The 14,907-nt window shown below is 50.3% G+C and overlaps 1 protein-coding gene across 5 annotated transcripts in view; it reads left to right on the top strand.

Annotated features, from left to right (window-relative positions):
* Positions 1 to 14,907, top strand: part of GPM6B (glycoprotein M6B) — a 154,402-nt gene that overhangs the window by 120,458 nt on the left and 19,037 nt on the right. For 2 of the 5 annotated variants that reach the window (XM_039233943.1, XM_039233944.1), the window contains exon 2: positions 1,106 to 1,225. The exons of the other annotated variants lie outside the window; for them this stretch is intronic. In XM_039233943.1, the coding sequence (XP_039089874.1) occupies positions 1,106 to 1,225 (120 nt within the window). The remainder of the gene's footprint in view (positions 1 to 1,105; positions 1,226 to 14,907) is intronic. 5 annotated transcript variants of the gene reach the window in all.

The raw sequence follows: 14,907 nt of genomic DNA, 5'->3' as shown, positions 1-14,907 counted from the left end.
CGAGGTCGTGCCAGGTGCAGCCGGGGTCTTGTCCAGGCTTCGCGAGGTCTCGAGCGCACCCGGTCTGGCATTTGGTTTGCTGCCCCATCACGTGGCGGTCTCCTCCGGCCTCACCCTCAGCGCTCGCAGGTGCCTAATGGAGCATTATAACCTGGTCTTCTGATGGAATCATTGCCCACATCAACATCAGAATCATTTTTTCTCCTTAATGATCTGAGGCACCACACAGGGCGTAGCCCCAGGGGAGGTTTGGTGGGGTGCTCAGCCAGAAACCGGCCCGACTTGACCTTATGCTCTGTTAGGGATTTCAAGATTGTGATTCAACTAAGCGTTACGAGCAGCCTACTCTGTGTCAGGCACATTGGTGGATCCCTCTCTCTCCAGTCCCTTAAGAAGTGGGACACGGAGTCCTGTTACCACATAGGGACCTGAGTCCCTAGGAGGCCACTTGTCACCATGTGCGTGAGTAAATGATGGTTGGAGCCCACGACCAGCAGCCACCTCTGTGTAGAACACGGGGAGGTATTTGGGACAGGGTTTAATCCAGAACATTCTAACTCTGAAGGACGGAGCTTAAGATGAGCTGACAGAATATGGCAGACGTCCATGAGAGGACAGGGGTTTTATCGAAGGTTCAGCAGACCCCAGGGTCTCTGGCAGATTTTCAAGGCTGGAGCTGGACGCCCTAACGGAGGGTGAGCCTGTATTCCCTTCGCCTGGCCAGGTGCGGTGATGGTGCTCTGTTGGCTCAAAAGTGCAGTAAACAGAAAGAACAGCATTCCTGTGAGAAGGCAGATTTTCACCACGAGTAGTAGCTATCCAGCGTGAGCATTCTGAGGGGTGGGGTGGGGAGTGGGGCGGCGATGGCAACAGTAAGGAGGGGAAAGGCAATCTTGCAGATTTTTGTAAACTTCAAGAACGGAGGGGACGCCAGCGTTCTCGATTCATCCTGCCTAGTTGACCAGACAGTACAGAAAGGTGGTGTTTCAGTAGCGTATTGTTTAAACTCCCCGTTTCCTTTAACTCTGTGGTAAAAGAATAAATGCTGATATAGAATCTTTGCCAGAGATAGAGACACTGACTCTTTGCCACCTGAAATTGGCAGTGAGCAGCAGAGCTGGAATGGAAATTGGCAGGTACCACTGGATGTACCCAGGCTCAAAGAACCACCAGTACCATCCCGTGCCAGCCCTGGGGGACAGGGCTAGCCCCTTGAGCAGTCCAGGTAAATACAGCCTCGGGGTGAATTCGAATAGCAAGTCAACTGTTATCTTGAATATTTGTGATGGCTCTTTCGGTGTGGTGATATTTCATGTTTTGTTTGATGCGTTAATTTGTCCACAGGGGCGTGGGTGGAAGTGGCCCTTTAAAATTTTTGTAATCATCTTTTGTTTTTCTCCTCCTCTCCATTCCACCCCATCTTTTGCCTCTTTCTTCTCCCTCCTTCCCCTCTCCTCGCCCTCACCTCCTCTTCTCAAAGGGAGCAGTGTGCAATGACATGAACCTTTGGGTTAACTCCGAAATTTTCCAACGTCTGAGCCAGTAACGGGGGGGAGGGGCGGGGAGGTGTGTGGCACGTTTGGCCTCCATGGCACCAAAGATGGGGTCGGGACTCTCCAGGAGCCATGAGTGTCCCCAAACGGCCTCCAGGCCACAGTGCTTTGCAGCGCTCTGTCGGAACATCAGTCATGGTCTTTGACGAGGAAAAATCCAAGCCCATGACACGAGAATCGGATAACTGTGTGCTCGGTCCCATCAGGTAGGTCTGTTGGGTCTGGTTTCCTGTTGCCTTGCTCTTGAGGAGCACTGGTCCCTCAGAACCGCCAGGTGCTAGGTTGGAGGGACACGTGGGGGTCCAGGGGCAGGGAGAACAGTGAGCGGTGTGAACGCCCACGCTCCGCATTCCCAAAGCCTGCACGTATCTTATTACCCGGCTGGGTCAGCTACAACTCCGGTGACCTCAAGTTACTTAAGCTGTGGATCCAAAGGGAGGGTGGCAGATCATGTAAGCACCACAAAGGCCTCAGGTATCGCTCTGGTTTTTCAGGATCCCGTAGTGGTCCTAGGCCTCCCAAGTACTTGCACTGCATATTTTTTCAGGAACCGGTCAGGAGCAGTGGGGCGGGATCCACAACCAGAGAAAGAGCAACCCTGACCTACAGCGTGAGACACTCACTGGGTCACAGAGTCGTGACACCTGTAATTAATTGAATAAAACTTTTTTTCTTTTAAAACCTAAACTGGGGCTTCAGGTCAATTAACGTGAAATCTGATGTCGGGTTTAGTTCTACGTCTTGAATTATGCATTCCTTCTTTTGACATGTGGCTGTCAGGCATCCGTGCTGTGTACGTGTGTGCATGGGTGTGTGCGGGCACACACGGTGCCAGTTAGGAAGAGTGAGCAAGAAGTGACATCAGACCTTTGTTCTCGTGGATCCTTTTAAGAATGGAGAGGGTTCTGGAATCTTGATTCAAGAATTATTGTTAGATGGTTTGTGAGATCAAGCCCTGCGTCCGGCTCTGCGCTGACAGCGCAGAGCCTGCTTGGGATTCTCTGTCTCCCTCTCTCTCAAAATAAATAAACAAACATTTTTAAAAATTGCTGTTAGACATGATATATCCATAGTGGAATGCTGTTCAGCAATAAAATGGGATGAAATGTTGATAGATAGGACAACATGGATGAGACTCAGAAACACTATGCTAAGAAGCCAGACGTAACTGACCAACTCTTGGTGACTCCATTTATATTAAGTTTCCAGAATTGGCAAATGCAGAGAGACAGAAGGTGGGCTCGTGTTTGCCAGAGGCTGGAGGAGAGGGGGAGTGGGCAACGACTGCTCGTGCCTATAAGGGATCCTTTTTGGAGTCATGGGAGTGTTCTAAAGTTACGCTCTACCGATGGCTACACAGCTCTGTGAACGCGCTCTGAGTCGCTGAATTGTACACTTAAGACAGGCGACTTGTGTAGGTGAATTGTATCTCAAACTCTTGTTAAAAAGCAATACCCCCCCCCACCCACCCCCAGCACCAGGAGACCGCACAGGACGCAGGGATGAGGATATTTGGTACCATGACAGGAAGGCCTCCACGTTATCAGAACCTGCTTGAGAGAGCGTGGGCTGCGATGTAAGGATGCATTGGCATGCAACAGGCCAATTAAATGAAGAAGAAACCTAAGTGTCTTTCCTGGACTGTACAGGAAGGAGTAGACATTGGTATCTTCTCGGGGCGGGGGGAGAGAGGTAGCTTCTGTTAGTGGCTACTTGTCGGGTAGTCGCCTGTCACAGCGTTGGGAGGACACCCCCGTGCTTCTGACCCTACAGCTGGATGCCGGGCTGCGGCCATTCTGAGCAGCACTGAAATATAGGCTTCATTTCCCCCCCAAAACTTTTGGGGCCAAATTTGTTTCAGACTTGAGTTTGGGATTTGGGGAGGGAATGGGGTGCACACCCTGTGTGCTGCACGGTGCCACCAGCCAGGCCTGGGCGCTCCCATGGGTCCGGCACGCTTATCTCCCTGGGGAACCCAAGACCGGCACGTGCTCGCCCGTTCAGGTCAGGTTGTGGCATCAGGTTCAGATCGGAACAGGTTGTGCTGCCGGATGAGCCAGACAAGAGCCCCAAGTCCTTCGCTTTCGGAGTTTGGGGGATTCTGGGACCGTATGACGAGGAATGTCGACCTCTCGATAGCGTCCCATCGCTGGTGACACTTAACAGGTGAGAATTCCGTGAAGAGGCAGGCTGTTGTCTAAACGGGAGGAAACCAAACTCGGTGTATAGAATCACCTTCCCGGATCCTGCGACGCCCTTATACCCGCACGCTGTTGTCCCTTTTTGTGTGTATTGGCTAAAATCATTGGGACAAATCCGCCTTTGCGGCACACACACTGGGGACCCTGTGTGGCCGGAGCCAGCCACACAGAGCTTACGCAGCAAGGTATGAAGAAGGCAGCTAGGGCCCCGGAGCGAGGGCACCGAGCCCAGCCACCTTAGCTCCTTTCCAGTTGCTTGGAGATTTTGTTGGCTCTCAAATCACCCAAGTTGCCATTCTGTACTTAGATCCCAAACCAGATGGTGTGAGGGGAAAAAATAGAGAATTCCATATGGCTCTGGTGGGTTTTTTTTTTTCTCCAGAGTTCTCATTTCTTTCCAGTGGGGGAGGGGGGAGAGGCTTTGAGAGAGGCTGAGCAGATCTTTGCCAAAAGAGGATGCCTCTCCTACCTGTGCAGCTGTTAGAGCAGCGATCCCCTCTGCTCCTAACCCCAACTCACTTATTCCCAATTGGAAAAGTCTAAGTAGCTCCATTTTGCTTTGCAAACCTTGATCTTTTCGTGTTCCTCTTTGGTGTAACTTCCCAGTAGAATTACATTTTGGGGACTTGAATAGTTACCCTCTGCCATCTGGGTTTTTTTGTGTTTGTGTGTGTGTGTGTGTGTGTGTGTGTGTGTGTGTGTGTGTGTGTGTGTTTTGGTTTTGCTACTTTTTCATTTTGTAACTGCTTTGGCCAGATAACATTCACATCTTCTCCAGGCCTATGGGGAACCCAAGGATGTGGCTGCCTGGGGGCCTGGGCTGGCGGCAGTAGAAGGAATATTTAATGCTGTGCCTGCGTTTGATGGAATGTCGTTCTTAACACGTAGGGAATATCCCAGGCTGCTGTTTTTCATGGCGCGATGCAGACTTCAGGGTGTCATCTGAGAGGAGGTACGTCCTCTACTAGAAGTGCGGTCTGTGGCCCAGCAGAAGTGGCGTCACCTGGAAGCTGATGATAGATGCAGCCTCAGGCCCCAGTCCAGACCTGCTGACTCACGATTTCCATTTCAACAAGATTTCCAGATCTAACTTAATATTTTTTTATTGACTTCCCTTTAGGTGTCTGTTTATTTTAAGAGAGAGCGAGCAAGCGGGGCAGGGGCAGAGAGAGGGGGAGAGAAAGTTCCAAGCGGGCCCCACGCCATCAGTGCGGAGGCTGCCGTGGGGCTCGATCCCACGAACCATGGTTTCAGCCGAAACCAGGAGTCAGATAGATGCTCAACTGACAGAGCTGCCCAGGGGCCCCAAGAGAAGCACTAATTTAGAGGAAGGCCCAAGAGTAAGAAGGGAGAACTGGGAAGGAATGGAAGTGATTTTATCCTCATGGGATCTAGAAATCTCTCTCTCTCTCTCTCTCTCTCTGGAAGAGGCTGAGAATTGCTGCAGGGAGTCCTTCTTCTTCCCTGTGTTAACGGAGAGGGTGCACAAGACTTGCTGGTCATTAAGGTCCTGCTTCGTTTGAGGGACAGTGACCTTTGCTCTCTCCTTCCTTAGTTCCAAATCTTGGTGAAGGAGCCGGGGGGGGGGGGGGGGGGGGGGGGGGGGGGGGGGGGGGGGGGGGGGGGGGCAGGGAAAGCCGGAAAGGTTGGTTTCCTCGTGGCACAGAGAGGGCGAGGAGAAAGTGTCCCTCATCATGTTCCTTCATCCCACCCAGTGACTTGCAAGACGCTGTTACGTCACCGGGGCTGTCAGCCCAGGGACCAGGGATGACGCAGCATGCGCTCCTCCACGGGTGGCCCCGCCTTCAGTCTGATAGCTGAGGAGCAGCACAGCTGCCACCGCCCCCCACCCCCACCCTTTGCCAATCACCACTTCCCTCTTTGCCCGTCTCCCGAATCCGAACTGTTCGGATACTTGGTTCAAGATGGCTGTAGATCATTCCAAAAGTCCAGACAGAGAGTGCTCTGTCACCTAGGAACTACTCAGTCGGGAAGGTGTGCGGAGAGCTTGGGTGGATGCGGGTGTTGAGCTGAGAGTTGAGCAGAAGTCCACGTGCCGGGAAGTGCTGTTGGGTTCTTGTTACTCTGTAGGGTCGCTCTTTCCTAACCCGGGGCTGTAAGGCCATTCAATGTGAGGTCCTCAGTGAATACACTCGAACTGTATTTCAAGGGAGGAAAAGATCCTTAATCTTTTTTTTGGCATCGCAGGCTCTGTCTGAAGTTTGGTGTCACCCGTAACACACAATGTGGTTGTGCAGTGTGGACTCCGATGGCCGATTGGCCAGGCCTCCCTGTTTGCGAGAGTTTGGTTAGAGAAGTTTTCTTCCTTTACACGGCCCAGTCTGAGGGTGGCCAGCAACTCCAGGTGTTTCCACTTAGACAAAGGTTAACAGTGGACACAATGTAAGCGTATTACAGCTCAGGTTCCTGCTATAACATTTCTTTCTTTTTTTTTTTTAATTTTTGAGAGAAAGAGCATGAGCAGGGGAGGGGCAGGGAGAGAGAGGGAGAGGGAGACACAGAATCCAAAGCAGGATCCAGGCTCCAAGCTGTCAGCACAAGTCCTGACACGGGGCTCGAACTCACAAACCATGAGACCATGATCTGAGCCAAAGTCGGACGCCCAACTGACTGAGCCACCTGGGCATCTCCATGCTATAACATTTCTGAGGGTTTTGTGTTTTTAGTTTTTGTTTTCTTTTTAGAGTTCTGTTCATTTGGTTTTCTGCTATGGATCAGTGATTCCATTTTCAAATCACCTGCGCCTTCCCCTCCAAAATGTGGCATATATAGCAGTTAGCGATTTTATGGCACGTTTACGAAAGACTATTATTAGGTCAGCCAAATATATATAACTTCTTGTTCATGAATGTTCATTTATTTGAGCAGCTATTTTGTTAGTCTGTGGTTAGCGCCTGATTATGTACCCGTGGCTGATGATGGCTGCCCGATCTAGAGCTCCCTTTGCCTTTTGGTCTTGCTTCTGAGCCTCCACTCAGAGGCGGCAGACGAAGAAAGCCGAGATGCGAAGCAAATCGATCACTCTTGAATGTTGATCTGGGGCTTTCTGTCAGGCACAGCATCTGGTTTTAGGGACACCAACTTGGATTCAAAGCACTGATTCTCAGTCTTTTCAGAACAGTGACATCTGCTCTCGGCTTCCTCTATGACACCCCTTGTGTCCTGTGTTTTCTGTTGAGAGTGAATTAAACTGAATTGTGTTTTGACCCCATTTGCCACCCTTAGAGCTAACTGGACATACCGTGAAGTAGTTGGGACGGAGCTGAAGTTTGCTGCTGGAGGCTTGAGACTGCGCCCCCCCCCCCCCCCCCCCCCCCCCCCCCCGGCCAAGGCCGTGTCCTTTCGGCCATCCCTTCTGTTCGCGCACAAATAAGCCACACACACCCACGTGTTTCCATGTCTGTCAAAAGCTTATATAAAATGCCTTTTGTGCTAAACAGAAAGCTCTGGGTGTCAGAGAGTCATTTAGGTGGGATGAGGCTTTCTCTGAAGATCATCATGCTTGCATTTTATCTGGAATCTTCTGTGGACAGGGCTCCCCCCCCCCCCCAAGGAATAACTCTAGTGGTAAAATGTCAGGCTGGTAGAAGTAATGGGATTGAAACGAGCATTTCCATGCTCTTAAAACAACCCTGTTTACATTCATGTGCTCTTTCCCCATGGCAATAAACAAGAGTTTAGAGAGATTCCCGGGACGACTTGACTTAGACCAAGCTGGTGATGCCACCCACCGCATTTTTTGGTAACTAAAGTTTTATCAGAGCCAGCCACGCCCATTCACGTTCAGATGGTCTGTGGCTGCTTTCCTGCCACGACAACAGAATTGAGTGGTGGCAACCGCACGGCCCCTGCGAAGCCAGAAATATTTGCTCTCTGGCCCTTCACAGGGAAAAACAAATCCTGCCAACCCCTGACTTAAAGTACTTGCATTCTTAGCCCACATTGCAAATTTAATCTCCTTAGGGGAGGCAGCACCCAGAGATTTCGCTAATCACTCACTTTCCTGAGATCTTCAAAATCCCTTACCGTCTTCTCTCCAGGCCCCAGAATTCTTGCTCCCCGAGGGGATCCACTGTTCACGGACTTTAGGCTAAAGCGCAGCCCTTCTTCAGAGAGTATACCATGGCTCTTTCTGGAAGCTCAGCCTCTCTGGTCTCTTTCAGGTCCTTCTCTGAGGGTCCCTATAATAAGCCACGTGCTGTGAAATGGATGTCAGGAAGCTGTTTCCATCCGCTGCTCCATCCTGTGTATTTGGGCAACGTCTCTGTTCTGTGATAACGTAAAGACCATTTGTTTTATTTAGTGTAATATTGAGGTCTTTTTTTTTTTTTTTTAAGTTTTTGTTTTATTTACCTGGTGCTCGTCATGACAAGTGCTACTCCTTAATCTAGCGTTCATTTCTTTAAGTGATGTTTCAAAGTTTGGGCCTCTGATGCCCTGAATCAGAATGGCCAGGGATGCTGGTTAAACACCCGCTTGCCTTGGGGCACGTCCCAGGAAGTTGGCATATTTTCCTCAGTGCCCCCAGGCAGTTCACATGCCCTCTGCAGTTGGAGGACCACTATTGTACTCACAGAGGATCCTAACCTTGGTTAGGAAAATAGCTCCTCATTATACTGTCTTGGGCAGAGTATCATTTCAGTTCAAAATACTTTTCTAAAGAACAACGGCAACTTGAAACCCAAAGGCAACTTGTGTACGTGTTTACCATCAAGATGCCCCCCACCAAGTCGCCACATCCTTAGCAGACAGTGCTGAGGCCGATGAGGCCACATAAACGTGTTGGCCGAGGCTGCGGTCTCATCTGAAGGCCCGACCATGGAAGGATCCCAGCTCACTGCCGCGGTCATCGGCAGGACTCAGTCCCTCATCAGGGGAGCAAGTCACTAGGTCCCGCCCGCCCTCCAGGGGAGGGAATTACACAAGCGTGTGAATATCAGGTGACAGGGACCTCTGGGTGGATCTTAGAAGGCTGTCTGCCACACACTGTACAGATGTTTCAACATGGAAGTGCATGTTTCATCCTCCTAGAGCACAGTCTTCTCTCCTTGCCCTTGCACTTGCAATTGCCCTTGCACTTCCCTGGCACCGAGTCGGGAGAGCCTGTGGGCTCTGCAGCCACAGGAGATGAGGACATGTCCCCTCAGCCCACCCCGCCCAGGTGCTTGTGGCTCCTGCCTTTTGCTGCCAGTCCTTAGCTCCCCAAAAGGATTCACAGCCTTTTAAAATTACTAGTGTCTTTTGTAAAAATCAAACTTGAGAAACTGGTCTTTTTGCCGTTTCGAAGGTATAATTGACATGCGTAAAGTGGCCTATTTGATAAGTTTGACATATGACCGTGGCACCAGCCGCACAAGCCAGATGGTGACACGTCCGTGGATCCGCAGGGGTCCCAGGGTCGTTAGCCCTCCCTCTCGCCTACCCTGGCCAAGCAGCCGCTATTTTGCGTTCAGTCTCTCCGGATTAGTTTGCGTTTTCTGGAATGGCCCTTAGGAGGATTTTTTCCCATAAATTCTTCCACTGTGTGTCGCCAAGCCATCCCTATAAAGTGTGGTGTGATGTTGACTGTGTTCAGTAATAATTCAATTGAGTAAATTTTGAAGATCTAATTTGTTTTGTTAAGTGATTCACGAATCCGTCAGCATCCCGTCTAGCAAGTAGAGGGGGCTCTGGATATTTGTTCAGAACGAAGGTTTTCATAGAAGGAGGGTGGGGCGGGAAAGTTTTAGCAGAAGAAAAGGATTGTTCCAGGCAACGCCCCTCTTCCTTAGGCGGGGAAAGCAAGGGGTCTCATGTGGATGACCTCCTCTTTCTTCAGGGGATGGAGAAGGCCCCCGTGGCAGACTCTGGCGCTGGGCTGATTGAAGCAATTCCTGACTGACTGGTTAAGACTGCATTTCTGGGAGAGGTTGAAACAACAGTTAGGTTAGGTATTAAGCCCCTGGTTTGAGGACTTGGCCTGAGTGACGCCATTTTGGGCCTGGTGTTTTCTTTCTAAAAGCTGCTTAATGGCTCCAGCCCTTGTCCGGCTTTCATCCTTCCTGTCTCCGTTGAATGCACCCTGTGCCCTCTGAATAAAGGCCCGCCCCGCCCCCACCCCCAGCAGGAGGGGCTGCCTCGCACCCCTTCCAGTCCTGCCTACACAGCCGGCCACGTGCATCGTACATGCACCTCGCAGCCCACGACACTGATCTGCTCACAGACCTGCCTTCTGACCCGGCTGCCTGCGAAGTGAGGCGCGCAAGGCCTGGGGGGCTGGCTGGCTGGGAGGCCGCCCGTAGGGGGCCCCACCTCCCTTCCCGCCCTCTCCCCTGGCGCCGCCCTGGTGTCATCCTGAGCTCTCCCACGCGCCCATGGTCCCCTTGGGCCTACTCTCCTCCCCACACGCTTGTCCATCCGTCCTGACCACGGGGGCCATTTGTTCCTCAAGGCCTGTCTACATGTCTGCCACCCGTCACCCTTTCCTTATCTGTCCCTAGCTCACTCCCCGTGTCCCTGAGTCAAGTCCCTTCTTAAATGATTTCTCCTGTGTTTATGTCCCTCAGTCCAGCCCCAAGTGGCAGCACAGGGCCTGCAGAACGAACCCCAGCCTGGGATGTACAGACGCTGTCGCCCCCAGCGGTCAAGGAGGTCGACTGCAGCTAAAGCTCACTACTGCGGGTAGTTCTCCGGTTTCTTGGATGCCCTGCAGATCCCCATGCTTTTCAAATCTGTGTCCTCTGAACTTTTGAGCTCGCCTCCCCTACTCTTTGTCCGGTTCCCCAGCGATTCACTCCCACACTTGGTCACTAGGCACAGAGGGCTTGCGTGATCTTTAGGAAAACCTGAGCCCGATCCCGCAACGGGCCAAGGAAGAGACCGGCCGGTGTCTGTTTCCTGAATTTGTTTCTTGCTAACGTGGGACTGTATCATTCCTCTGAGAATAATGATCTTCGGCTGCTCCTGCTGTATTGCAAATGTTAGAAGCTCATCTATTTGAAGGGTTTCGCCATGTGCCACAAAAAGGAACGTTTCTCATTTAATGAATTTTAGGGCAAGCTTGTAAAAGGATCTGTTGAGAAGCCATTCCTTGTGCAGCATTAAAAATAGTCTCAGCATTCTTAGCATTGTACAGTCGGACTTTTATGTCGACTCTAAGAAGGTCGAGAGAGATCCAAGGAGCGAACGGTCATTCAAGTGATTTCCTGTTTAGCGCTTTATCGGGAAGCCCCCCCTCACCCTCCTTGACTTACACTGTTAAAAATAACAGACCCCCAAAAAAACTTTTGCCGATGTGGGTCATATCTATAAATATTTTCCATATTAGAAATTATACCACATTTATTATTAAATGGACATATTTATTTAGAATAACAATAACCCAGGCCGTGTTAACAGAAATAGTGTTTAGGAAAGAGAACTACTTTTCAAAACAAAGTAAAACCTCAGGGCGAAGGGTCCTATTGGGTTAGATTTTTGCACATTTCCTTACTATCTGCTTACCGTCAGCCAGCGGCGTTCTCCTGTCTGCCTTGGCATTCATCCACAGGCACCTTGGATAACTAGTTTTGGTTGAAAAAACTAGATACGTAGTTGGAGAATGGAGCAATGTCTTAATGGCCTTTCCATATACTTGTGGAGCTTGATAAACAGAGCAAAATTCAACCAGGGGCGGATCCCTAAACATCATTTGTAATGTGGACTCTGAAGCCATACTGTGACCTTTGTGTACTCTGTTCTGTTAAAATCGGTTGCGCTCTGTTGCCCTTCGGTTGGCTCCGTATTCAGGTGATTTTGTAACATTGCCCATCGGTCCCGTGGAATGTATTGGTTCTTTGAGTTGTGCAGGTCTTCCAAATACTGCTACGTTTCATTGTGTCAGATCAGAAAAGTCTCATTTGTGAATATGGCCACCAAGTCCATCCAGAAGTCTTTGGAGTACGGGGAAGCTGGCACTTTCACTGTGGCAGGTCCAAGTTAGCCCGCATCTGTTGGCAACAAACGGATTCCATCACCTGTTTCCTTCGAAGTGACAGGCCCGCTCACTCGGGTCATTTTTTGAGCCATTTTCTGTCAGACACCCGCATCTTAACTATAGTTTGTCAGCCACTAATTCAAGAAAAAGCGATGTTCCTAAAAAAAAAAAAAAAAAAAGTGCTAGTTCAGCTCGCAACTCAGATTAATAATGTTTTACTGTGTCAAGGCCCTTTTAAGTGAAATTATTTTTTAACTTTTTATTTATTCATTCTTTGGGCCGTGAGTGCACATGTCAGCGTAGTAAAAATGCTAACACCGTAGTGCTATTTATGAAAAGAGTTTTAACCTTGCAGACCCCCTGCAAGAGTCTCAGGGTCTCCCAGGGCCTTGGCCCCCCGCCCACCCCTGTTCCGGTTCCGTTCTAGGCAGAATAGAATGACCTGGGGAGTGGGTGAGAAATGCTGACCTACCTAAACAGAATCTTTACTTTAACGAGATCTCCCGAGGAACGTCTAGGCACATTCAAGTTTGAGAGGCACCGCTGTTTAACAGACCTCTGCGAACTTGTCCTGTGAGGGGCCAGATGGTAAAGAGCTGTGGCAACTACTGAACTCTGCCTTTGCAGCTTGAAAATAGCCACACACGGTACCTAAACTAACGCACGTGGCCGCGTTCCAATCAGACCTTATTTATGCACGCAGAAATTTGAATTTCATATACTTGCATTGTGAAATAACAAAATAATATGAAATAATGTGATTCTTTGATATTAAAAAGTCATTTAGAAATGTAAAAAAAAAAAAAAAAAAAAAGCATTAGTAGTTCCCAGCCCATAGGAAGAGTGGAGTGTGGCCCATGGGCTCTGGTTTGTTGCCTCTTTCTCTGTGACACTTACTCTTCAACGTGGATGCTCACTGAAATCAATTGAGGAGCTTCGTTGTTGTTGTTTATCCTTAAAGACAAAACCTCAGCCACTTGGGTGGCTCGGTTGAGGGTCCGACTGGGGCTCAGGTCATGACCTCACGGTATGTGAGGTCAAGCCCTGCGTCAGGTTCTGTGCTGACAACTCAGAGCCTGGAGCCTGCTTCGGATTCTGTGTCTCCCTCTCTCTGCCCCTCCCCTGCTCACATTCTGTTTCTTTGTCTCTCTCCAAAATAAAAAAAACATTCAAACAAACAAAACCTCTAGTTCTCGAGTCTCACCATAGAAATTCTGATTCAATTGGTCTGTGGTGACGTCTGGGCATCAGGACTTTAAAATGCTCTTCAATTTAAGACGTAAATAATTTTTTTTAATGTTTATTTTTGAGAGAGATGGAGCACGAGCTGGGGGGAGGGGCAGAGAGAGAGAGAGAAAGAATCCAAAGCAGGATCCAGGCCCTGAGCTATTAGCACAGAGCCCAGTGCGGGGCTCGAACCCATGAACTGTGAGATCGTGACCTGAGCTGAAGCCAGACCCCCAACTACCGGCTGAGCCACCCAGGCGCCCCTTATGCTTTTGTTTTATAGTGGTAGAATTTGTCGCGGACCGCGACTGCCCTTGTAACCTCTGAGCCGGGTGGTCTCCCCTTTGGCACTATTGACGTCTTGTGTCCCGTCATCCTCTGCCGTGTGTCTGTGCGCATGCACGTGGCGGGAGGGTGGTACACTGCACTGCACGGTCTTGGGCACCGTCCCTGGCTCCTTGGTACAAGCGTCCCCAAAATCACCGATCTAAACAATGAATACTTTTTGTTCCTGCGATCTTGGCTTTCCCACCGTGGCCCCGTTGACTTTCGGCACTGCGGCTGTCCTGTGCGCCGTAGGACATCGCATGGCATCCGCGGCCTCCACGCACAAGAACCAGTAGCACCTCCTTCCAAATGTAGTGACAACCACAAATATCTCCAGGCGTTGCTGAATGTCCCCTGGGGGACACAGTCACCCCCCTGTTGAGAACCGCTGCTCAGGCCCTTTCAGAATGAGGGAGGCCTCTGTCTGCTGACATTCACTTTTGTTTCTCTGAAGTAGGATTCTGTCTGCCTCCATTTTCCGGTTGCCTGTTGTTTCAAAGTTGCAAACCTTGGTTAATTCTTCCAATTTTTTGGCTCCTTGGAAACCAGTAAAGTAGCAGGGAAGGCGGCGCTTAGAGGGCCGTGTGTGTGTGTGTGTGTGTGTGTGTGTGTGTGTGTGTGTGTGAGAGAGAGAGAGAGAGAGAGAGAGAGAGAGAGAATATGTTGCTCGCTCGCTCACTCTCCTTCCCTGGGAAAGAATCTGAGCCCTTGTTCGTGCCGTCCCCCCTTCTGAGCCAGCAGTAAATCTGCAGCCAGGATCACAGACAACTGGGGGCAAATCACTGGGCTCTTAGGAACTCAGCCATGGCAACGGCCATCCGCAAGCCCGGGGACAAAACGTGTTTTATTCTGTTGTTCTGCACAAAAGGTTCTAGAGGCGCTGGAGACAAAATGGCCATTGAGAGTCAGAGGCATTGATGCGTATTTCCCCACCCCCCCACTATGTGGTTTATATTTAAACTCTCTTAGGCTAACGCACACTGGAGTTTTTGTGTGAATCAAAATCTAAAAATCTCTTTAGCCAGAGCCTGGTTACATGAAGGCATAAGACGTTACTAACCTAACAGAGGTTTTTGGGGGTTTGGTGAGAGCGACTGACCATTACTAGTAAAACGTGCTAGAAACCCTAGCGTTGATTTTTTTTTTTTTTCTTTTTTCCCTTTTTACATGAGCAGATCAGTCACCAGAAAATGCTTTCCTGGCTTTTTCTGGTCTGTGGTAACCACCGCCATCGCTGGTGTGAAGCTTGGGAAAACTCAGTCTGTGCATGTGCGGGACGACCCAAGGAAAGCATGCCTCTCCCTTAGCTAGCAGAAACTTCTGACAGCGGGGTGCTCTGCCAGTCCTCTGCGCCACCTCCGTGTTTGGAAACATCGGCCCCGACTGACTCTTCACAGTGGGGACAGCCCGAGTCACAGACCCAGCCCCTCTGTCTGTAGAGGCACCCTGGGCACCGCGGCCGCGGGGACCGTGGAGCGGGCTTTCCGCGGCCCCACTTTGGTGCGCCACCGAAGTGTCTTTGCCAGCATCTCTGAAGCGGGCGGTACTTGGGTAGAGTTGTAACAAAGGAGTTGTACTCCTTTGGAGACAACTGAACAACTTGGAACATTCTGTTTTGCTTCGT

This window comes from Hyaena hyaena, unplaced genomic scaffold, assembly GCF_003009895.1.
Source record: "Hyaena hyaena isolate Hyena2069 unplaced genomic scaffold, ASM300989v1 scaffold_80, whole genome shotgun sequence".
Classification (NCBI taxonomy): Eukaryota; Metazoa; Chordata; class Mammalia; order Carnivora; family Hyaenidae; genus Hyaena; species Hyaena hyaena.
Note: the sequence above shows the minus strand (reverse complement) of the source record. Positions and strands in the feature narration are given on the sequence as shown.